The sequence below is a fragment of the Ursus arctos genome, unplaced genomic scaffold, assembly GCF_023065955.2.
Source record: "Ursus arctos isolate Adak ecotype North America unplaced genomic scaffold, UrsArc2.0 scaffold_7, whole genome shotgun sequence".
Lineage (NCBI taxonomy): Eukaryota > Metazoa > Chordata > Mammalia > Carnivora > Ursidae > Ursus > Ursus arctos.
The window spans coordinates 14,685,442-14,712,049 of record NW_026623089.1 but is presented as its reverse complement, the minus strand read 5'-3'; the positions used below and the strand labels follow the sequence as shown (position 1 = coordinate 14,712,049).

Sequence of the window (26,608 nt, the reverse complement as noted above, 5' to 3'; positions counted from 1 at the left end):
ATATTGTTAAGATTGCAGTAGTCCTCAAATTGATCTACAGATTTAACATAATCCTGATAAAAATGCCAGTATATTTTTAATATAAATCAATAAGCTGATTTTAAAATTTATATGAAATGCAAAGGAATTACAATCCCCTAAACAAATTTGAGAAAGAACCAAGTGGGAGGATTCATAACACTTGGTTTCAAGGCTTATTCTGAAGTGATTTTTCTTTTTAAAAAATTTTTAAATATAAATTCAATTAAGTTTACATATAGTGTATTATTAGTTTCGGGGGTAGAAGTTAGTGATTCATCAGTTGCGTATAACACCCAGTGCTCTTTACATCAAGTGCCCTCCTTAATGCCCATCACCCAATTACTCCATCCCCCCACCCACTTCCCCTTAGCAACCCTCAGTTTGTTTCCTGTAGTTAAGAGTCTCTTATGGTTTGCCTCCTTCTCTGTTTTTATCTTATTTTATTTTTCCTTCCCTTCCCCTTATGTTCATCTGTTTTGTTTCTTAAATTCCACATGAGTGAAAAGAGTGATTGTTTTTAACAGGGGACTGTTTTGCACACTCGGGAACATTTGACAATGGTCTGGGGACATTTTGGCTCTCATAACTAGGAGACTGCTAGAGGCATTGAGTGGATAGAGGGTAGAGATGCTGATAAATATTTACAGTGCACAGTTTACCCCCAAACAAAAAATTATCCAGCCCGAAATATCAATAATGGTAAGGTTGAGAAATCCTCTTCTAAACTATGTGATGAGCACTGAGTGTTATACGCAACTGATAAATTATTGAACACTACATCTGAAAATAATGATGTACTATACGTTGGCTAATTGAATTTAAATAAAAATTTAAAAAAAAACTGTAGTGATCAAGACAGTGCAGCATTGGTGAGGAGGTAGACGTGTAGATCAATGGAACGGAAGTATACCAACATATATAGTTAATCAGTTTCACCCAAGATTAAAAGGTATTTCAATAGAGAATGTATAGACCCTTTCTTTATCAAATGGTGTTGGAACAACTGGATATCAATATGCAAAAAAGCAAATAAACCTCAACTCATACTTCACATTAATATGCAAACATTAACTCAAAATTGATTATAAATTCAAATTTAAAACCTAAAATCATAAAATATCTAAAAGAAAACATGGAAAAATCTTTGTGATGTACGTTAGGCAAAGATTTTTTAGATATATCAAAATTATACCTATGGAAGGAAACACTGGTAAATTGGACTTTCTAAATGAATATGAAAAATTCATAACTATATAACTATAGTCTGGGAGAAAATAGTTCCAAAGCACATATCTGACCAAGAACTTAGATCTAAAATATATGATGAATTCTCAAAACACAAGAAAACAAACAATACAATTTCTAAAATATGCAGAAGATTCGAACATGCATTTCAGCAAAGAAGATGCATGAACGCCCAATAAGCACTTGAAAAGATTTTCACTATCATTAGTCTTAGCGTAAATTAAAATAGCAATATGGTATTACTACTATTACTGTATTACTAGTACTACTACTACACACACACTAGAAAACAAAAAGAAGACTCTTATAGTAGCAGAGAAGGATGCTTAATAACTGAACTCCCAAATACTGCTTTGGAAATCCAGTCATATGGTCACTTTGGAAAAACAGGCAGATTTTTATAGTTTAACAAATACACACCATATGTCATAACAATCCCATTCCTTCATATTTACCCAAAAGAAGTAAGAACTTATGTGCACACAGAAGTCATATATGAACATTTATAGTGGCTTTATTAATAAACATGAAAACCTGGAATTAATTCCAAGGTCTGTCACCTGGTAAATGAACAAAGTGTGGCATGTCCACATAATGGAATGCTACCTGCCACTGAGAAAAAACAGAACTACTGAGAGAACAGCATGGATGAATCTCAAATGCATTATGCTGAGTGAAAGAAGTGAAACTCAATAAACTCAAAAGGTCCTATTTGATTCCATTTGTATGAAATTTGGAAAGCACAAAATTTTAGGGAAAAAATGGATCAGTGGTTAGCAAGGGCTCATTGTAGGAGGAGGGATTAACTTAAAAAGGGCCATGAGAAAATATTTTGATATGGTAGTTGTTACACAATTTTATAAAACTCATAAAACTATAATTTAAAAGGTGAATCTTACAGTATGTAAGTTATACTTCAGAACACCTGACTTCAAAATTTTAAAAAATAAAACCAGATACAGTGTCTTCTGTTTAATAAAAATAAGTAATATGCTTGCTTCTATTTCCAACTACGTACGTATGTGTATATGGATTTTCTTCATGTATTTCAATTCAAACAGTGTGTCATAACACAGTGAAAGCAGAAGCATATATGAGAATTCGATCATCATTTATTAAGCTAGATATTAAAGAGATTTGCAAACATATAGAACAGTGCCACTCGTCATAAATTTTTAGTTCTGTTAAATATTTTTATTATAAAAATGCATTGTTGCTGTTCTAAATGAATTAATAATTTTTTTCAAATGCTCAATTTTTATTTCTAATGTAGTAAATTTTGATAGCAATAATTTACAAAAACAAAAGCTCTTTAGGATCCACAACATCTTTTAAGAGGGAAAAGAGTCTTGACACCAAAGTTTGAAAAGACCAATGACTTGCAAGGAAACTGATGTCTGAATGACCATGAGGAACAGTCCTGCTCTGGCAGTCTGAATCAATAACATTAGGATTGTTTTGTGATACAGAAATAAATTCCTTTGTTCTTTATAATCAGTCTACTGTTGGAATCCTTTGTGACAAAAACCAACTGCACCTTAACTAAATATAATAACCATGAGCCACCCACTACATGAAACATTGCTACATTCTCACATTTAATTTCCACAGCAATATTGTATATTGGCATTTATTTTATTGTATTTTTTAATTAATTAATTTTATTAATTAATCAATTTTTTATTATGTTATGTTAGTCACCATACAGTACTTCATTAGTTTTTGATGCAGTGTTCCATGATTCATTGTTTGTAAGACCCAGTGCTCCTTGCAATAAGTGCCCTCCTTAATACCCATCACCAGGCAAACCCATTCAATTTATTTTTAAAAAGATTTTATCTATTTATTTATTTATTTGAGAGAGGGAAATGGGAAAGGAGCAAAGGGAGAGAGACAAGCAGACTCCATGCTGAGCTTGGAGCCTGTCGCGAGGCTCAATCCCATGTCTCCAAGATCGTGACCTGAGCCAAAACCAAGAGTCGGACACTTAACTGACAGAGCCACCCAGGTGCCCCATATGTGGGCATTTTAAATTCATTTCTACACATGACGAAAATGAGTCTCAGAGAGGAAGTAACTTGCTCTAGGTCATACACCTAGTAGTAAGTTTCTTATTCAGGCTTATCCCAAAACCTAAATACTTTGATCATATAGTTTACAGACTTGGAGGCAGACAGACCTGGATTCATATTCTTGTTTAATCATTTACCACTGTTAAGATTTGATAACTATTAAAAGAAAATTTGGATAATACCTATTTCACAGTGCTGTGATAATTTTAAAAAATAAGTAAATGTAAAATTTAGTCCAAAATATATACTAAATAAATGTTAACTATTGTTACAATGCCTCTCTTCATCTGGTACCCTAAGTAGGGGTTTCATGGTGCTTCGAAAACCTGTGTAAGGTGCTCAGAGTAACATATTTGGCATGTTATTAACAAAAAATAAGTGTTAGCTATAAATATTATTCCTGCATTTGTCGTGCATGATTATTTGAGGAAACCTCCTTTGTTCTAGCAGGCTTATTCTTATAATCATTTCAAGTATCTTGTATTCCATCTAAAATTTCTGGTGAAGCACTCACAAATCTGAACTAGTCACTTGTAAGACAGAATCAAATATTACCACTTCTGACATTATTTCTCAGTTGAGTTTAGAGAATATACAGTCAGGGACATTATCTGAGATATCAAGACTTTGCTTCATCACTCAAGTCTAATGAACAGGCTGAATAGTTTATTCTTTTAAGAGACTTTGAAATACACTTAGTAAGATTTTCATCACTTACTGTAGTTTTCCTGTGTCCAACAATAGGAGAGGATACATCCAGCTTCTCTAGTCCATACACACTTACATGAGATTTTATAACATAAATGAAAAAACTATAGAGGATACTTCTTTATTTAAACTCATGACTTGCTCGTGAGAGAAAAAAGGGCGTTCTTTCAATTTAAACACACTGTCCCTCTTGAAGAATGTCATCAAAAACATAAAACTAAAAATTTCCCTTTCTCCGTTGTTCTTTATCCTGCACAGTTCACCTCATTCCTAATGGTTTCCACTTTTATTAGTTCCGTATTTATCCTTTCAGAGATTTCCCTTTTAAATGCACCTACAAGCACCACAGAATTTGCTACAAATTTTGGCATTTAGCCAAACTGGGTTCTTGCCATAAACATTAAGTTGAAAAGATCTGCGTCATATCATGTGGATATCTATAGTATGCCTGCTGTGAGACTTGACAACAGCAGACATTAGAAACATACTCTGAATGTTTATCTAGTGGTTTTATTTCTTCTATTTGTCTCTGGTAGTGATTTAGGGTGGAGTTTGCCTGGAGTTGTTATTGAACTCTTCTTGAAGCCCTACTCATTCCCTGCCACCCCAACCAAGTTGTGTTTGAAGTAAAAAGCTGAAGAGTGAAGATGGTGAAGATGAACATGGACATGTTGTAGTCCTTGGCATCTCAAGGCAAAATTGGTACTTGAAACCAAATCTCTGCCTTTAGATCCCATAGTCTCTGTCTATACTATGCTCCAGGCCATTCTATCCTTGTTTTTGCAGATTTTTAAAATTTGCCTTATATATGCACTTAAGCTGAGGGAATATCAGAAGTTATGGGAGATTTATTTTAAAAAGATGATCTTTATTGAAAGGGACTTAAAGTTATACTGATTTTAAGAAGTAGGTGTAATTCTTTCCTAATGTTCCTTTATTTTTTTCTAATCTTCCTTTAAAATGATTCTTTGGTATTTTGGGATAATGGTTGCTGTTGCATGAAAATTAGTGTCCATCAGGTCTGTGTTGGACCTTTATTAGTTGGATAATATAATAGTGATCACTTTAGTAACCAAAGGAATTTATTTCTCTCTCTTGAACCAGTTTAATGTATCTATTCTGCCAATAAGCTATTTTCTCCCACTGAGTGAGTCAAGGAGCCCTTTGCCTTTCATCTGTGGCTTCCTCATTCCCGAGGTATTCAATGCACAGAATGGTAATCAGACTGGAGAAGGTACACTTACTTCTTAAAAACCATGACCTTGTAGTGATACCCATACACATCTGATGCATTCCATTAGAATGAAATTGTAATAAACTACCTTGAAAGAATAATGTTATCCATTGACAGATAGCGAGTCATCTCCGGCACAGACTCTTTCAGGGTAGTTTATCACTTTGGGTATTGTCTCATGGTGTGGCCTGTAATTTCGTACATTAGCAGCATTCACAAAAAATTTTGTGAAATTTTGCTTTAATTCAATGAAGTGGTAAAATAACAACCACTGCACTTGGTGTCGAATATTTATATGTAAGTGCTCATAGTCAGTGCAAAGAGTATTTCTAGAATGAGAATCAGGTCTGTGTTTGCCTCTAGTCTCTACTTTTCTTTAGGTGTATGACCTTGGGAAGATCGTTTAATCTTGTGTTTCCTGTGTTTCCTCATCCATAAATTGAGGAGGTCTTATGGTCTCCAAAGGTCCTTTCGATGTTAAAATTCTATGAAATTAGAGTCATGTAAATTTTTAAAGTTCGTAGTGTCATTTTTTCCACTTGTTTATTTGTTGCTTGAATTTAAATGAAATATAATTTCATCATCATTTTAAGGCAATAGTCCTCGCTGAAAGAGTAAAAAATCGGTATTTATATTTATTCATGCCTAGTTAAATTTAACAGCAACATGAAATAAATGATTACCTGTTTGGATATAATTTCATAATAAGGCCTCTGAAGGTCGTTTGAAATACTGCACTAATTAATGTTTTATTTCCAGCCTTCCTTAATTATTCTAGCCAGATGGTCCTTTATTTATGTTATTGCTAGAGGTTTCCAGCTGAGGTTGTTTGATTGTTGAAGAAAAATATGTGATGGCACCATAAGATAACTGTAATTGAATTGTTAGGTATGTTAGAGCATTTGAGCCTTCTGTCCCTGTTCTATCCACATCTGGGAAATAAGTTTGTTAACAAAGCACTTTGACACCTCATCTGACGCTTGAGTGAAATTCTGACCTGTGTGGAAGGAATTCAAATGGGAAAATGACACTGCATTTTATTGTAAAAGGAGACACTTTGCAAATATCTCTCTGTGCAAAATTCATTTTGTGAATGATTTTAAAAACTTTAAAATAACTATACTTTTAAGGACATGATCTGTTTTCCAATGTCCTAATAACTTCAGGAATAAGCTGTTCCATTAAGGTCAAATTTAAAATTTGTGCAGATTAGCCACTATTTAGGAAGCAGTTAAATGGAATTTTTATGGCATAGAACTTCAAAAGTCTAAATGAATTATCAGCTGAATAGATAGTCCAATAAAAGAAACAGACTTAAAGTGGAAGATAAAAGTGATAAAGTGACAGTAAATTAGAGAATAGAACTAAAAGCTCTATTGTTGTGAAGAACAACAATAGACCTGAATTATCTATGTTTCTTTAGAAAGTATCTCTCTCCTTCTTTCACTTGTGAGTTTTAGAATTACTAAATAAATTAATAGCATTTGAACTGGAAGCTTCTATCAGCCAAGTTAGGTAGGAAGCCTTATTAACATGGCCGTTGGCAACTTAGCACTGGACAATTTTCTTCCAAGCGAACGTGATTTCATTATTATAGTACTTAAGCTGTGCACATGCAGAATAAATCAGTTCAATGACCTTCTTCCCAATATGTTCAAAGACTTTGAAACCTTAGCATATGCAGAGCTGATGCAATTGGACATAATTGTCCAAACATTTTGGTGATTCAGTTTATATGCTCTTTGTTTCTTGGAGGCTTTGTCTTGTCCTTGCTTATCATGATGTATATGTAAATAAAATTTTATTGATAAGAAGATTATTTTCTTTAAATCATGTTAATTCTTGAATGTAATATACTTAATAGATATTTATTATTAATAATTAAAGAGGTAACAAGTCTGGGAGATAATTCGATACTTAATGAAATGAGCAAAGCAAAACCAATAAGTGATTCCCAACAGAATGTACATACATACACACACATCTATATTCATTTGAATAGAAAAATTTACCATGAGGATTTAAAAAGATTTTTAAAGAAACCAAAGAAGAAGGTATAATGTAAGAGGATTGTATTGTTTTGTCTTTTTATATTTTCCTATCATTTTGCTTGCTTTTGGAAATAAATATTAAACAGCATACTTAAGTTAGCCGTCTTAAAAGCACTGAATGATGCCTCATAAGAGAAAGAGCTTAATAAGAGTGTTGTTTGGGTGTTTTTCTTTATTAACTCGTCCCCATTTCTGCCATTATTTAGTTGACTATTTCAATCTGAATAATTTCTCTCTGCAGTAGGCTTTTTGGACCAACTGCTGAAGTAAGTCTCCTATTTTATAACCCTGAACATATTTTAATTTGACCTTGTGGAATATATACTAAGAACATCCACATGTGCATCATTAAGTGTACTTAGTTCTGGGCAGAATGAGAGGCAGTTCAAGTGTTTTCTTCGCTTTCCATGGAAAAACACTTAACCAGAAGCTCTTACTTCAGCTTTTGGCCACCACCTAGTTTATAAACTGGGGGAAGATCAATGTTCCCAGAGTTGGCATGAATTAAAAGAAAAGTTATGTTTGAAAGATGACTAAGGCTTTTGTGAAAGTCATAAAGATTATGAGAAATTAGATGGGAGACCTTTACATAAGTATCTTGCTAGAAATTATTAAATGTGCTTCTATTCAGATTCATAAAATGATTAAATAATACCTTTGACCAATTTGCTTTGATTATTTCCTTTGAAGTTGACTTTTCTAGTTCTCGTCATTTACCAATGGTTGGGTCATGCTGAATTATCTCCCTTTTGTATGGCAACAGTACATAAATACTGTATATGGAAATTAACATTGGACAACCAAATGATCCAGAAATATACACTAGAATAAACTCTTTGGTTATCTCCCATTGTAATTATGAAGACTACTATAGTTTTCTTGTTTAAAAGCTTTATAAAATAAGTTATAGGAATTTATTTTTTTTCTGCACTTAGGACCATCTCGTTAACAAATGTTATAAATTTTAATAAATTTATGTCACATAGTAGAATCCTGAATAATTGTTAATAAAGAATTATTCTTTGCAGTTTTAGCCTTTCATATAATTTTGCATATTTTCATAGCTTTAGAGATAGCATTTCTCTATCCAAAAGTATCTACCAGATCACTGTTTGTTTTACCTTTAGACTAATACAGTCTAAGGAGACTTGGATTTTTTTCTGTTTTGTATTTTTCTTATTATTACCATTTGAGATGGTAAAATCATTCATCATTTTCAATTACTAGAAAAGAATTCACTAAATGTGATGTGAGTGAAAAGCCAAATGCATAGAGAATCCCTGCACTGACCAATAATAGGTACTGATATACATTTTGTCTGTAACACCTCAATAACATATGCTTTCCCAGTGATTCGTGAAATATACCTGACCAGTGCAAGTGAGCATGGACAGAGGGCTTGCAAAATAGAGAAAACATTTAGGAGAACCAAAATAATGGAAACATGTATATAGCCATTCCTATTAATTGATGATAAAATGTCATCAATTGATTTTTTTAAAGATTTTTATTTATTTATTTGACACAGAGAGAGACAGCCAGCAAGAGAGGGAACACAAGCAAGGGGAATGGGAGAGGAAGAAGCAGGCTCCCAGCAGAGCAGGGAGCCTGATGCGGGGCTCGATCCCAGTGCTCTGGGATCACGCCCTGAGCCGAAGGCAGACACTTAACAACTGAGCCACCCAGGTGCCCCAAATGTCATTGATTTTTTTAAGGGAAAAACCTTAATGAAGCAGTATACTCAGGTTCTCAGATAGTCTCAAAGCATCTCAATAGAATTAGAGCATACTATTCTGCATACATCTTATTTTTAAGAGACGTAGGGCATCTAAAGGTTAAATATTTGCTTGTAATGGTTACATTGTCATATAGTAACTGACTATGCCATTATGTGGTATTAAGCTTAAAAACCACTAGATAAGAAATGTTTGCTAGTTGTCTAAATTTCATTTTGATAAAGAGGGACCTTTTTTCTGAGTTTGTCTTATTTTCTAAATCATTATTGGTCATTTATTATAGATGAATTATTAGATGTCTATAGTGCATGTAGATTTCCTTTCAGTTTAGTAAAATGGGAAGTCTATTATTATCAATTTAAATATTATAGTTATACAGTTTCTAGTTAAAAATCAGGCAGAGGCTTTTGTATTAGTCACTTTTTAAGTAATAATTTATATTTGTCACTGCATAAAATAATTATAACACTAAAACTATAAACACTAAATCAATAGGCAATCTAATAAATGCCAGCAATTGAAAAAACACGTTTGGCTCATAAATAAAACCCTTCAGATTTATGACATTGTGTTTAAAAGCTTTCATATGCTTTTATTTTTGAGCTCTGATATGTGCATTTTCAAAAATTTACTGGCTGTTTACAAATATGCTTTTATATATGTGGCTATGCATGTGTAAATAGCCATCTGAAATGATCATGTTCATTTATTTTGTCCATTAGTCCCTCCTCACGTCTTTCAGTATGAAACCCACGCTCATCAGCATCAAATAAAAGGCACCAAGTGATGTGATCATAGTTTTCTCCCCCAGGCTTATCTTTCAATATGTCTTTCTGCCCCAAATTCTTACAAAGCCACACTGGCTTTGCCCTGAATCTACCATGATTTTTCTTTTCCAAATCTGTTAGCAATCTTTGCCCAGCTGTTTAAGATGTTTGCTAACTCCTTCGTTTCTCAAAACTGGCCACCATTCTCAAACAATAACAGCAATATCCTTCTGATGGACTTTCAGCTGTCACTGCATAACATGTCCTCTGGAGGGTCTTCCCAGGCAATCTGCCCTCACTCTGAGCTAAGCATCTCACCTTTGTCTCTTTATAGCAGCCTGCATTTACCCCCATTGTGGGACTTGTCATACTGTCACAGAGTAGCCTGCTTACTCATCTCTCTCTCCCAATACTCTAAACTCCTTATTTGCAAAGATGATGTCTTCTTTAATCTTTATGTCTTCAAAACAGTACAGCACAATGCCCTGACACATAGGAGGCACTCAATAAATGTTTGTTTATCAAACAAAATCATTCATGAGGTCCACCTATTAATGCAATCTTAAATGTGCCTGTGATTACATCTTTTTATATGCAATATTTCTGGATTTATATAATCTATCTTGAATACTAATATTAAATATGATCATTTCTGGTTTCTCTTGTGGGACAATGAATTAGTCCTCCCTAGTTGTCTCTGAAAATGTGTTTATCCACAGAATTAAATGCAATATAAGCAGGCTAATAATATTCTTTTAATTATTTACATTTTGTCAAACTAGGGAATATTTTCCAGTTATTTGCACATGGGAGAGATTGGCATTGCTGATGTAGATAGAATGAAGATTTGAGGATCTAACAAGTCTCTTCTCCCTGCTGTTATTCTCCTTTTCTCCCTGACTAGTTTAAAATATTACCTGAAAAGCTATTTATTTAACTATTTTTCCTTGCATTTTCCATTTTTTTTGCAATGAAATTTATAATTCCTTAAAGTAAGAGACTGTTTTATGTATCTCTTAACATGGTGCTTTACGTGTAGTTGGTGTTCATTGTTAGCTGAGTATGAGAATTACTGACAGGAAATGGAATATAATTTTCATAGTGCTTCAAACAAGATGTGGTAGATTTAAGAAGACTACAAATTCTTTGGTATTACTCAAAAGAAAGGTGACATTATATTCCCTTCCGTTGAATCTGGGTACACTCTATGATGGCTTCCTCTAGTTGTACACTGTGTATGTGACACTATGCTAATTTCCAGACCCAGGCCTTCAAAGATTGGCAGTGTTCACTTCTTGTCTCTTAGAACACTTGCTCTAGAATATTTTCTCAGGGTAAGCCAGCAGGTCTGTCTTCTTTGAGACCACCAAGCTGTGAGAAGCTCAAAGCATATGGATAGAAGAATAGGGGGTGGGGGGAGAAGGAAGAGATAGAGAGAAAGAGAGAGAGGGAGAGAGATGGAGGAAGAGAAGAATGAAGGAAGGGAGAGAGACAGCTAGAGAGGCACTTAGAAGCATCAAGATACCAGATATGTGACTGAGGAAACCATTTGGAAGTGGACAGTCCAGTCTGATTACCCACAGCTGACACATGAATCAGAGATGAACCACCTATCCAAGCTCTTCCAAAATTCTTGACTCATAAAATTATGAATCAAGTGTTAGTATAATTTGTTAAGCTACAATAGATTATCAGAACAAAGAGTGATAGCTTTATACAAGACCTAAAAGCTTAACATAGTTTAGTCTCTACCTCATGAATAATAAGTATAAAAATATATTATCAAGGCTATTATTTTATTTTATTGAAAGCCGTTAAGGGATGTTGAAAATGTCTTTATTATACAGCTTAAAGAAGAGTACATCATGACTTGTACCTTTCTCATTCTTGACAACCCTCACATATTGCCAAGTTTCTTTTTATACTTCTTATTAATGAATAAATTATTTAATTTTTGCTTTTTTCTTTAAATATTGGCACAAAGAAAGTCTGGGGTTCTCTAAATAATAGAATTCTAGAGGACAAAGTGGAACCCAAGATGTTGATCTCATTTTGTAGTAGCTATTTCTTCTGAATTTTGTAAACTCTTTCTTTGATTTGCTTGTTATTATTTTGAGACTTAATTTTACTCCTTTAGGGCAAGCCCAACCCCACTTAGGTGGCAGCAAGTAAAGGGAGAGAGATTAAGGCAGCAAATGCTGCAAATTGCTAGTAATCCAAATCAACTTGAGCTCTTTCCATATATTAATGCTTAAAACTTCAGATGATGATGGACTGTGAAGATGATGATGGACTGTGAATTAATGAAAACACAGTTTATTTGCTGTCACGGTGATTGTGTCAGTAGAAGGAATAAGACCACTTTCAGCTATTAGACTTGCTACATTTTCTTTTATTTTTAACTAAAGTCCTTCACCTTATGATTTTATCCTTTGTCTACTGTAAAATTCCTCCCCAAATTCCTCCTTAGACCATTCACTAAGGGGGAAAATAAAGCCTGACCATAGGTACTGGTACTGCTAAATATTCCCTATTTGCACATGGGTTTTCTCATTATGATGTTATTAGCATCTGTCAGGGACTTGGACTGGAAGAACAGGGAATAGCATCTCCACTGTTTGGGATTAGCCGGACCTCCTGCTGTGCTCGTTGATCTCCAACAGTGCTATTGGTTCCTCCCACTCTTGTCCTTCCAAGAATTTAATTCGATGATTTTCAACTCCATGCCATTATAACAAATATTTTGCAGTGTCCCCTTTATTAACATGGAATGAAACTTACTACCAATATAACTTACATAAATACATGATTTTAAAAAAAGCAGTAAAATGTCCTAATGTAAAAGAGGCAAAGGAAAGTGATTTATGAAAAACTAATGTATATTTTAGTTTCCAAATGTTTGTATACATCTATGCTGTGAGATATAATGAAGTAGTCAGATGCTTCTATCTATTCATAGAATTACCGCAAATATGACTGCTTCAGATGCTAACAGAGGTTTGTCCTATTGGTGACTCATCTGTAAGAGCAGCCGTGCAGTCATGTGGTTTTTCTGAAAGTGTGAACAATTCGTGGCGATGTTAGAAACAAAGCAAAGAGTAGTATTCTCTTAAAATACATGGTAGTTGCATCCCTGAAACAGTCATTGTTAATAACAACTGTGCAAAACATACTCAGTGTTTATATAACAATGTAGTTAGGTGTTGGGCTTAAATAGTTACAAACAGATGAATGCCTGATAAGGCTTTTGAATGTCATGCAGGGATCAGGACAGTTTGTGGTGGGGGAGTGTCTTGTGCATTGAAGGACCTTTAGAGACTTTAGCTTCTATTAAATGGCAGCCCAGCCATTTCTCTCATTCAGTGGAACAATTCTCGCAACAACCTGCAGTTTTCCGTAATGGCCCCTACAAGATGGCACTTCCACCAAGTATGAATTTCTGCTCCAAACACTCTTTTCTCTTTCATCCTGTGTGTTTATACCCCAGCATCTTGCTGACAGTACGTACTTCCTGAATTCTCTGAGTTAACACATAATAATTTCTCCTGATTAAACATAATATATTACCAAACTTATGTGATAATGTAACTTTTTTATGACTTCTGTTAGTTAAATAAATTCTATATACATAAATCTTGACATCTAAATTTCATACTTTTAATTCTATATCATTTAATTAATATTACTCATTATATCCCATGCTTCTTAATTTATTTTCTTAGTAGATGTATATATTTATGTACACATATACACACATGTACACACATTCATTTATGTTATAACCCCATTAAAGCAAGATCATATTTTATGGGAAAGACGAGAGGATTGGTAATATGGTTTTGAAGTCCTCAATATAAGGTGGATCATTGAAGTGCAGGGGATTAAGATGGAACGGCCAGGGAAGCAAATTAGGACATCACTGTATCACATGCCAAGGAAAAGACATTGTAAGAATGCTTTGAGGGGCTCCTGGGTGGCACAGCAGTTAAGTGTCTGCATTTGGCTCAGGGCGTGATCCCAGCGTTATGGGATCAAGCCCCACACAGGCTCCTCCGCTATGAGCCTGCTTCTTCCTCTCCCACTCCCCCTGCTTGTGTTCCCTCTCTCGCTAAATGTCTCTATCTCTGTCAAATAAATAAATAAAATCTTAAAAAAAAAAAAAAAGAATGCTTTGAGAAGACAAAATAAGGACTGAGAAGGGCTCAGAGAAAGAAATGAGCAAGTTGACAAAGAAACCTTGGCTCAGGCAGTTTTGTTGGAGAAGTGGGGATGGAAGCCAGATTAGAGAAGTAAGATGTGAGAAAGTAAAAGGAATAAGTATGGACAAGTATTTTTCAAATATTTTCTTTTCTCTGCAAAGGAAAAGATGTGTTTGTAGTTGGGTGGATATGGTGGTGGCTGGCTTGGGGACATGGATTATGTTTTTTATGTTCATGTGTAAGGGCATATATCAGTTTGTGTGCATGTATGTACATTAATAGAGGTATCTTAAAGAGGTTTAAATGCTAATAGAAATAAGCAATAGAAGATAGATTAAAGGTTTAGGGAAAGGAAAATAATCAATAGATTTGGATTCATGGGAAGATAGAGGAACAATTGTTATCAATTTATACTGTGCTTTCCTACTAACCCTTAAAAGGCAGAAGCTATACATTTCTTTGTATCCTCAGCACATTAATTATTACCTAGGGAAACTAGGATCTTCTATATTTTATCTGAAGGAGAGAAGGAACTGTAGCCTGCTAAAAGAGTTAATTTACCTCAGAACTCAAATTCCAAGATCCTGTACCAATATTTTCATTATATCCCACCTTCAAAAATTGTCAAACTTATGTTCCTTATATATTTCATCTATAGAAAGCCTTTAAATGATCTTAGACATTAAATTATGTTTTAATAATTTTGAATTAGCATTAAGTATATAATTTTAGTGTTCTTCTAACATGCACTAAATTTTAAAAAGTAATAAATGTGAGAAATGAGTTAAATCAATATGGTTAAATTTAATAAAATACAAATTGAAGAACCTACATTATTTCTAGAGTAATATCTGTTAGATAGGTGACAAAGACTTCTTCATATATACAGGCTCCAGTAGTAAGAGGAAGATGATTATGTGCAGACAGCTTTTGTTTTCTTGGTCCTGTAGCTCACCTGTTCTTTTTTATTGATTGATCCAATTTCGGGAGGCTCAAGTCTGTTTACATTAGATTAGACTGTATACCAGCCACATGGTTTTCTGTCATACTAAAATTTCAAATTTAATAAATGATCAGAAGTAATCTAGATTCTATAATAATAAATCATAATATAGTTCATGGGGCTTGGCTAGGTGGCTCAATTAAAATGAAATTTCACCTAATTATATTGGTGGGAGTCGAATGTTATTTGGTGGGAGTCGAATGTTATTTGGTGTGAGTGTCCTGTGTACTCTTTGATCATGCAGCTTTCTTGTGATTCTCTGAAGCGTATTGAATAATTACATACTGTTAGAAATACTTTATATTTTGAGGATTTTAAGTAAAATACTTATTTGGGAATACTATCTACTTTATGACTTTAGGTGCTATCCCTCATAACTGAGTTTCAAAACATCAAAAATAGTTACTTTTTACATGATAGGAAAAGATAAATTCCAAATACCTAATCATTCCAACGGTAGAATTATTGACTTGATGGTAAATTGATCCTCATATATCATAAAAAATGATGCTCCAAATAAGACAAATCATTTTACTGAAAATCTTATTTATTTAAGAGAAAAAGAAAGCAGTTGATATATCCCTGACATTAGCTGATGAAAATCAGGTTACTCTGTGTTAACATTTAAAGTAAATAATGTTAAACACGGGAAATGTTAAGTGAAGTAATATATACTATCTCTTCTGAAAAATGATTCAAATTTTTATTATAATATAAACTAAAATTTAGTATAATTTTTTAAACTGGTTGTCTCTTTGTTGTGTTGTTAGTATATGTCAGGGCCTGTGCCAAGTGGTTTATATAGATTGTCTCATTTAATTTACACAACAACCCTATAAACTATTATTTCTATTTTACGAATGAGTAAACAAAGGTTCAGAAAGTTTACATAACTTAATTTGGTCATAAACTAGTAACTAGACAAAACAGGATTTAAATCTGAGTTGGTCTGACTTGGAAGCCAGTGTTCTTGACCACTCTCATGTGCTGTCTACATAATCTTGGCAACTTATAATATTTTACTTACACTCTAAGTATAATATTTATATATGCATAATATAATTGGCTGTATTTTTTACATTTTTAAATGCACTAAAAGAATATTTATGTAGTATGTATTATTATGCCCAGAACAGCACTAGGCATTATGAGTTTCAAATGTATAACAAGCTATCTACTCTCAAGGAATAATCAATCTAGTTAAAAACGGGTGACAAAATAAGGACTGAGAAGGGCTCAGACTAGAACTCCGTCCCATTACTCTCAGACAGTACTTTTGGGCCTTAAAAAAACACACACAAACATGCCTTTGTGTTTATATTACACCAACAATGGGGGGGAAATGTACAAGAAACTCAACATTGTTACCTTTGGAGAAAAAGACGAGTTCATTCTGTGCTTTATTTTTTTCCATTTTATATAAAATATATGTGTTTATAATTGTAAATGAATAAATTAGACTTTAGTACATATAACTAGGATTCTTAGATTTAACATTTTTCTCACTTAGAGGTTTGAATGGGTAATACTGGGTCCAGTTCTGTTGTACTATTTGACTATTCTCTGAACATTAGATACTTTTTGAGGAACTCAAAAAAACAATGTTGTTCTGTAGAGCTGTAATTTGTGTCCAGGTACATTTTCAATGTGAAATTAGCAATATTATTTTGAAAAATAATTATCTGTACTTTGAGTATTATATATAATTACTACATTTGTGTATTATATTAAAATTATTATTTGTGTATTAGTATTTGTATAATTATATATAATTACATATGTATTGTATAATTATGTATTATATAATTATATATAAGATATAAATATATATAATTATATAATATTATGTATCTTGCCTTACAGAAATGGTCCTCAATGGGAATGGGGAGTGCAATTTTGACACCTAGGGTATGTTTGGTAATGTCGGGTTGCAGTTTGGTTTGTCATAACTTGCTACTGGCATTAGGAGGTGGGGCCTTTGGAAAGTACTTAGGCCATGAAGGTAGAGCCCTTACAAAAGAGAACTCAGAGAGCTAGCTTGCCCCTTCCTTCTGCCATATGAAATTACAGGATAAAACCTTCTATCTACGAACCAGGCTTTCACTGAATCTCTGAATCTGCCAGTGCCTTGATCTTGGACTTCCCATCCTCCCCAACTGTGATAAATAAATGTTTGTTGTTTATAAGCCACACGGGTTATGTTATTTTGTTATAGCAGCCTGAATAGATGAAGGTGCCCCCCTCAGAAACTCCTCTTCCTGCACTCAAATTGTCTCTCTTCGTTTTCAGAGTCTCCCTTCTACTTGACCAAGTCTGATACTGATGCTCACTCTTGCATTTTTTTTTTTTTTTTGTTTATCTTATTCATTGTGTTCTTCAGTTCCAGAATTTCTGTTTGGTTCTTTTTTATGATTTCTGTCTCTCTGTTGAACTTCTCTTTTTGCTTGTACATTGTTTTGGTTTTTTTTTGAAATTGTCATTTATCTGTGTTCTCTTGTCGCGTGCTGAACTTCCTTAAGACAGTTATTTTTAATCCTTTGTCTGGCAATTTATAGATCTCCATTTTATTTTTGCAGTTAGTTTAGGAAAATTATTATGTTCCTTTGGTGGTGTCATGTTTCCTTGATTTTTTTTATGTTCCTTCCAGTCTTGTGTTGCTTTCTTTGCATTTGCAGAAATAGTCACCACCTCTGGTCTTTAGTGTCTGGTTTCCAGAGAGAAAGACCTTTGCCAGTCAGTCCAGCCAGGGATTCTGATACTTTCTCAGGCCCTTCTTATGGATGTCCTCCTTCCAGGAGGGACAGGAACGTTTCCTGTTCCCTCTTGAGGGTGGGGCAGAGAAGAATTCTTAACCTTAAGATTGTATGTTTCCTCTTGATACTACAAAATCAGGTCAGGTGCTGGGAGCCTTCTGTTTGCTTTCCTTAGCATGGTGCCCTGAAATGCTCAAAATGTGTGCTTTCTTCTAATCCAGCACAGCTGGGCCAGCTCTGGGTGTGCTCATTATCCACCTGCAAGGGTTTGAACTTGCTGTCACTGGGTACACACACAAAGGCTGGCCGTGTAATGGTGTGTGGGTGAGGCATTTGGAGTGCTGGTGGTGACTTTGGCCAGTGGGGAAGGCCCACAGATGAGGCATCCCCAGTGGCTCATGGGCAGGTTTCCTGGTAGAATCTGTGAAATCTAGTAGGATCTGCATCCTTTTTATGAATTGTGAGCCCTGACTGCTGTGTTCCCAGCTTCTTTCAGCCTCTCAGTTGTATAGATCACCATAGTATTTTGAGTATGGTGAGAAAGAAGAAGGCCTCTTAAGTAGCATCCTGTCCAGCTGGACAAACTCAGCACTGTCTACATATTTGATGTCATGGTTAACTTATAAAATTTATATTCCATTCACTTTGAACCAAATTTTAACCAGTTTGTTGTTGCTTTTCTTTTTTTTTTTTTTTTTTTTTTACTGTGTATTTAGATTATTCATGGCTTCCTTAAATCTCATTACTCTGGCTTTTTGAGAGTTGTGTTGGTGGCTTTTGAAAGCTGTCTTTCTACAATTCTGCAATTCTATCACTCTTCAATTAAAATATATTTGAAACTTATTTTTTGGAGCTACCTTCAAAAATAACAGGTAAATCACATGAAGAACTAACCTCACTACTTATAGCTATTCCTTATGTTTTTCCCTGAAAAGATAAAGAGATCTGAGCTATCGAATATGGTAGCCACTAGTCTCATATGGCTACTTAATTTATACTTAATTAAAATTAAATAGAATTAAAAATCTAGTTCCTTAGTCACACAAGCCTCATGTCAGGTGCTCAATAGCTGCATTTATTAAAGGCTATTGTATTAAACAGTGCAAATATAGAATATTTCCATCACCACAGTAAGTTCTGTTGGATAGCACTTAGATTCACCATCTACCTTCCTTACAGGTCTTGTCACTAGAACTTTTAAATATTTGCGGTATTCACATCCAGTTTTAAAGGGTAAAAATATTTATCAACACAAAAGATATCCAGGAGTTTTCTGTAGGCTTTAAAGGAAAGTTCATTGTTCAAAAGTATTTTGAGCTATATCTTGAATACATACAGTTAAGGGACTATAGATGAATACTTCGAGTGCTTTAATGTGTGTATTTTGGTAGGTGTGCTGAATGTGTGCTTTATGCTCCTTCAGGTCCACTCTTCATCCTTTTCTATTCCACTCTCTGCCCAGGAGCTGACTTATAGGTACTATGCCAATGCACTCCCTTGCCCTCTTTTTTCCAGTAGGTGTCATATGCAATATGAGATCAGGGTATTTATGTCACTAGTTCCCACCATGCAAGGTTCTGTAGGCTGACTACGTCCTGCAACCCAAGCCATATCTTTCACCAACTGTTGTATAACAAACAATTGCAAATTCTAATGGCTTAAAACAATAATTTATTTATTTTCCACAATTCTGTGGATTTTCTGGATACTCTCTGGGGAATTCCTCTTTTACATGTTGTGTTGGCTGGGATCAGTTATGGGAGGTCCTCTGGAGCCAGAACATGTCTGGCATCTCAGCTGGAGTGGCTTAAACAGTGGGGAGTGGTTGGTCCTCTCTTTCAATTAAGGTAGTCAGGTGTCTTTACATGATGGATCAGAGGTTCAAGAGGTTGAAAACAGAGTTTTTAGACCTCTTAAGGCCAAGGCCAAAAATTAGTACAACATTACATCCACTGCAACTTATTGGTCAAAGCAAGTAATGGAATCAGTCCAGTTTTAAGGGACAGAGGGGAAACTCTGGATTGGAAAAGCATAGCAAACACAGAGATGGGAAGAGTTGCTGGCAGCCATATCCACCAGTCATAGATCTTTCAAGGGACTCTTTTTTTTTTTTTTAGTGATTTTTTATTATATTATGTTAGTCACCATACAGTACATCCCCGGTTTCCGATGTAAGGCTCGATGATTCATTAGTTGCGTATAACACCCAGTGCACCATGCAATACGTGCCCTCCTTACTACCCATCACCGGTCTATCCCATTCCCCCACCCCCCTCCCCTCTGAGGCCCTCAGTTTGTTTCTCATAGTCCATAGTCTCTCATGTTTCATTCCCCCTTCTGATTACCCCCCCTTTCTTTATCCATTTCTTCCCCTACCGATCATCCTAATTCTTACCTTCCGTAGATGAGAGAAATCATATGATAGTTGTCTTTCTCTGCTTGACTTATTTCACTTAGCATTATCTCCTCCAGTGCCGTCCATGTTGAAGCAAATGTTGAGAATTCGTTCTTTCTGATAGCTGAGTAATATTCCATTGTATATATGGACCACAACTTCTTAATCCAGTCATCTATTGAAGGGCATCTCAGCTCCTTCCACAATTTAGCTATTGTGGACATTGCTGCTATGAACATTGGGGTGCATATGGCCCTTCTCTTCACTACGTCTGTATCTTTGGGGTAAACACCCAGTAGTGCAATGGCTGGATCATAGGGTAGCTCAATTTTTAACTTTTTAAGGGACCTCCACACTGTTTTCCAGAGTGGCTGTACCAACTTGCATTCCCACCAACAATGTAGGAGGGATCCCCTTTCTCCACATCCTCTCCAGCAATTGTTGTTTCTTGCCTTGTCTATTTTTGCCATTCTAACTGGCGTAAGGTGGTATCTCAGTGTAGTTTTGATTTGAATTTCCCTGATGGCTAATGATTTTGAACATTTTTTCATGTGTCTGTTAGCCATTTGTATGTCTTCATTGGAAAAGTGTCTGTTCATATCTTCTGCCCATTTTTTGATTTGTTTATTTGTTTCTCGTGTATTGAGTTTGAGAAGTTCTTTGTAGATCTTAGATACCAGTCCTTTATCTGTAGTGTCATTTGCAAATATATTCTCCCATTCCATGGGCTGCCTCTTAGTTTTTTTGACTGTTTCCTTGGCTGTGCAGAAGCTTTTTATCTTGATGAAGTCCCATAAGTTCATTTTATCTTTTGTTTCTCTTGCCTTTGGGGATGTGTCATGAAAAAGGTTGCTTTGGCTGATGTCGTAGAGGTTGCTGCCTATGTTCTCCTCTAGAATTTTGATGGATTCCTGTCTCACATCGAGGTCTTTCATCCATTTGGAGTTTATTTTTGTGTATGGTGTGAGATAGTGGTCAAGTTTCATTCTCTTGCATGTAGCTGTCCAATTTTCCCAGCACCATTTATTGAAGAGACTGTCTTTTTCCCATCGGATGTTTTTTCCTGCTTTATCAAATATTAGTTGCCCAAAGAGCTGAGGGTCCATTTCTGGGCTCTCTATTCTGTTCCATTGGTCTATGTGTCTGTTTTTGTGCCAGTACCATGCTGTCTTTGTGATCACAGCTTTGTAGTACAGCTCGAAATCCGGCATTGTGATGCCCCCAGCTTTGTTTTTCCTTTTCAACAGTTCCTTGGAGATTCGGGGTCTTTTCTGGTTCCATACAAATTTAAGGACTATTTGTTCCAGTTCTTTGAAAAACGTTCTCGGTATTTTGATCGGGATAGCATTGAAAGTGTAGATTGCTCTGGGTAGCATGGACATTTTAACTATGTTAATTCTTCCGATCCATGAGCATGGAATATTTTTCCATCTTTTTGTGTCTTCCTCAATGTCTTTCAAGAGTGATTTATAGTTTCTAGAATATAGGTCCTTTACGTCTCTGGTTAAGTTAATTCCAAGGTAACGTATGGTTTTTGGTGCTATTGTAAATGGGATGGATTCCCTAATTTCTCTTCTTCAGTCTCGTTATTCGTGTATAGAAATGCAACTGACTTCTGAGCATTGATTTTGTATCCCGCCACATTACTGAATTGCTCTATAACTTCTAATAGTTTGGGAGTGGATTTTTTTGGGTTTTCCATATAGAGTATCATGTCATCTGCGAAGAGAGACATTTTGACTTCTTCTCTGCTGATTTGGATACCTTTGATCCCTTTTTGTTCTCTGATTGCTGTTGCAAGGACTTCTAGTACTATGTTGAATAATAGTGGCGAGAATGGGCATCCTTGTTGTGTTCCTGATCTTAAGGGAAAGGCTTCCAGCTTTTCCCCATTGAGAATAATATTTGCTGTAGGCTTTTCATAGATGGCTTTTATGAGGTTGAGAAATGTACCCTCTATTCCTACACTCTGAAGGGTTTTAATCAGGAAAGGATTCTATATTTTGTCAAAAGCTTTTTCTGCATCAATTGAGAGGATTATATGGTTCCTGAGTCTTCTTGTTGATATGATGTATCACGCTGATCGATCTGCGAATGTTGAACCACGCTTGCATCCCAGGTATGAATCCCACTTGGTCATGATGGATAATCCTTTTAATGTACTGTTGGATTCTATTAGCAAGGATCTTGTTGAGGATTTTGGCATCCATATTCATTAGGGAAATCGGTCTGTAATTCTCCTTTTTGAGGGGGTCTTTGCCTGGTTTGGGGATCAAGGTAATATTGGCCTCATAGAATAAGTTTGGTAGCTTTCCTTCTGTTTCTATTTTTTGAAATAGCATTAGGAGAATAGGTATTATTTCTTCTTTGAATGTTTGGTAGAATTCCCCAGGAAAACCGTCCAGGCCTGGAATTTTGTTATTTGGAGGGTTGTTTATCACTGACTCAATCTCTTCATAATTAATTGGCCTGTTTATGAAATCGATTTCTTCCTGTTTCAGTCTTGGTAGTTTATAGGTTTCCAGGAAGGCCTCCATCTCTTCCAGATTGCTTAGTTTTTTGGCATATAGCTGTTGATAACAGTTTCTAATAATCCTTCCAATTTCATTGGTGTTGGTCGTGACCTCTCCTTTTTCATTCATAATTTTAATAATTTGGGTCCTTTCTCTTTTCTCTTGGATAAGTCTTGCCAGTGGTCTGTCAATTTTATTGATTCTCTCAAAGAACCAGCTTCTAGTCCTGTTGATTTGTTCTACTGTACTTCTGGTTTCTAATTCATTGATTTCTGCTCTCATCTTGGTCAACTGCTTCCTCATGCGTGGATTAGGCCTGTCCCTCTGTTGCTGTTCCAGCTTCTTGAGGTGAGAATATAAAAACTGCGTTTTAGATTTTTCTATTCTTTTAAGTGAGGCTTGGATGGCTATTTATTTCCCCCTTAAGACTGCCTTTGCAGTATCCCATAGGTTTTGGACCATTGTGTTTTCATTCTCGTTGGTCTCCATAAATTGTTTAAATTGATTTTTGATTTCCTGGTTTATCGAGTCATTCCTGAGCAGGATGGTTCTTAGTCTCCAAGTGTTTGAGTTTCTTCCAAATTTTTCCTTGTGGTTGAGTTCCAATTTCAGAGCGTTGTGGTCTGACAATATGCAGGGGATAATTTCAATCTTTTGGTATTGGTTGAGACCTGTTTTGTGTCCCAGAACATGGTCTATTCTTGAGAATGTTCCATGGGCATTAGAATAGAATGAGTATTCTTTGGTTATGGGGTGTAGTGTTCTATATATATCTATGAGGTCCAACTCGTCGAGTATGGCATTCAAAGCCTTTGATTTTTTGCTTAGTTTTTGCCAGGGTGTTCTGTCTATTTCTGATAGTAGAGTGTTGAGGTCCCCTACTATTAATGTTTTTTTTATCTATATGTCTCTTTATTCTGGTTAAGAGTTGGATTGTGTATCTTGCTGCTCCCCTGTTGGGGGCATATATATTTATAATTGTCATATCCACTTGTTGGATACGTCCTTTAAGAATAATATAGTGCCCTTCTGCGTCTCTAACTATAGTCTCTAGTTTAAAATCCAATCTATCTGATATGAGAATTGCTACCCCAGCTTTCTTTTGAGGTCCATTTGCGTGAAAGATGGTACTCCATCCCCTTACTCTCAGTCTGAATGCATCTTTGGGTTCGAAATGAGTCTCTTGTAGTCAGCAAATGGATGGGTCATTTCTTTTTATCCAATCTGCAACCCTGTGGCGTTTTATGGGACCGTTTAAACCATTTACATTGACACTAAGAACTGAGAGATATGATTTTAATGATGCCATGTTGCCAGTAAAGTCTTTGTTTGTATCGGTTGTGACTTTCTGTTCTGTATCACTCTTGGAGCCGTTTTACCTTTATAGAACCCCCCGTAATATCTCCTGTAGGGCTGGTTTTGTGGTTACGAAATTGGTTAATGACTGGCGATTCTGGAATGTCTTTATTTCTCCATCAATGACAGCCTTGCTGGATAAGGATCCTTGGCTGCATGTTTTTCTCTGAAAGAGCTTTAAAAATGCCCCCCCAACCCTTTCTCTCATTCCAGGTCTGTGTAGACAGGTCTGACGTAATTCTGATGCCTTTGCCTTGGTATGTGAGAAATTTCTTTGCCCTGGCCGCTTTCAATACTGTATCCTTGGATCTAATATTTGCGAATGCACTATGACGTGACGTGGCGTAGGTTTGTCATGGTTGAGCTTGGGAGGGGTCCTCTCTGCCTCTTGGACACGAATGTTTGTTTCCCTTGCTAGATTAGGGAAGTTTTCAGCTGCAATTTGTTCAAATATCTCTTCTAGACCTCTGTTTTTCTCCACCCCCTCGGGGATGCCGATGATTCTGACATTGGATCGTTTCATTGAGTCAGTAATCTCCCGTAACCTACATTCGTGGGCGTGGATTTTTTTTAAGACCAGCTTCTATTTTCATTTTTTCCTCTATTAACCCATCCTCCAATTCACTAATACGTTCCTCTGCTTCGGTGACCCTGGCCGTCAGAGCCTCTAGTTTTGCCTGCATTTGGCTCATAGAATTTTTAATTTCTGTCAGATTCGCTCTCATTTCTGTCCTTAGGGATTCTATATTCTCAGTAACCTTTTTGTTAACACTTTTTTCAATTCTACTCATCATTTTGACCATCGTTACTCTGAATTCCATTTCTGATAATTTGGTTACATCCATATCCATTATTTCTGTGGCAGAGGCCACAGACTCACTGTCTTTTCTTTGCTGGGGGGGGGGGGCTTCTCCTTCTTGTCATTCTGATGAGAAGAGGTTGCGGGGTTGTCCAGAGCCCAAATTATTGACTGGGTCCCAGGCCGTGCCCCTTGTTTTATAGGGAACTTAGGGGTATGGGCTTCTTCTTTAAATATTTTATTTATTTATTTATGTGGCAGAGAGCCAACCAGCGAGAAAGGGAACACAAGCAGGGGGTAGGAGAGGAAGAAGCAGGCTCCCAGCGGAGGAGCCCGATGAGGGACTCCTTTCCGGAATGCCAGGATCACGCCCTAAGCCGGAGACAGGCGCTCAATGACTGCGCCACGCAGGCGCCCCGGGTTGTGGGCTTCTTGATTTTTCAGCCTGCCTTCTGGGGGAGGGGCCTGACACATCGATACTCAGGCAACACTGTTTGGGTAGAGTCTCCGCGTCCCCTGCGAGGGGGGATGGGGATGGGCACTCTCTGAGCCGGTATTTCCAGGCTTTTGTTCTCTGGCGGCTTTCCCTGGCGGTTTGCTGTGCCTCTTCTGAGAGTCAGAGCAGCAGCGGCCGAATTTCAGCCTCTGTCACAGAACAGAGGGATTGCGGCCCGTTCTCCACTGATGTTCTGGCCACTTTAACTCTGTTACTGTTGGTGCTGCTCAACCCTGCAGCGTCCCGGGATGTGCGCCCCACACCCGGCGTCCCAGCCCTCACTTCCAGGGCCGGCGTGTCTCTGTCCTTTGTGTTTCTAACGCCGCCAGCCGCCAGCCGCCCCGCGCGCTCCCGGATCTCCCGGTCTCAGTCTGGATCCAGTGAGCGCACCGGGATTCCGGAGTTCCGAGAGATGCCTGGTGGCGCGCGCACGCGGCTCACGGTCTCAGTCTGCTGTTTTGCGGGTGCCGTCCGGGAGCCCCGCCTGCTCTCCCGTGCAGGTGGCTACCGCTTCCCAGCGCCCGAACGCGTCGGCTCCCTCCCCCTTCCGTTTATCTTCCGATATCTGTGCGCGGTTTCATGGCTCCCCGCTTCGTACCTCATTACTCGGCACTGGAGATGTTCATTTGTAGAGATCCAGATGCGTCTTCCTGCGTCTCAGGCTGGTTCCGTGGTTGTTTAGGCTGGTCTGGTACCTATCTAACTCGACTCAGAGGACCGGCTGAAAAAGGGGTCCCCTACTTCTCCGCCATCTTAACTCCTCCCCCTCCTCAAGGGACTCTTTACAAAGGCTTTCTTTGTTTCCCAATAACCACTTGTTCATTTTATCCCTCCAAGCCCAGGGGTGGTGTGGCTCCCCAGTTCTTACTAATCCCAAGGTACTAAATAATACCTTGTGAATTTCTTAACCTTGTCCACCTCTTGGTCAATATTCCTTATTTCCCCCCAGTTTCCTTTTATAAATGTTGCTCAGGTGACCCAATTAGAGAGTTCTTTTTCCTGCATGATCCTGTTTCAACACATTTATTAAATATTAGTCATACTACTTATACCTGGATTTGTTTACAGCATTCTATTAATTTTATTTTTTAGCAATCAGGGGTATTTAGGAATTTCCTCTACCCAATTTGCTTTACATTTAATTTTTGTGATTTTTTTCATATAAAGATTTAATCTTGAGAGTGAATATTAAGTTTAACTAATGAGGTATTCTTCAGACTTCTCACATGTCACAATTTGGTAACATCTACAATCTTTAGT

At 36.4% G+C, this 26,608-nt stretch overlaps 1 protein-coding gene across 4 annotated transcripts in view; it reads left to right on the top strand.

Moving 5' to 3' along the window:
• The window catches only part of ATRNL1 (attractin like 1), a 746,554-nt gene that overhangs the window by 434,764 nt on the left and 285,182 nt on the right, over nt 1-26,608 (top strand). The window contains exon 28 of one of the 4 annotated variants that reach the window (XM_048218728.2): nt 4,583-4,896. The exons of the other annotated variants lie outside the window; for them this stretch is intronic. Within the exon in view, the coding sequence (XP_048074685.1) occupies nt 4,583-4,585 (3 nt within the window). The 3' untranslated portion in view covers nt 4,586-4,896. Of the gene's footprint in view, nt 1-4,582; nt 4,897-26,608 lie in introns of those variants that run through there. 4 annotated transcript variants of the gene reach the window in all.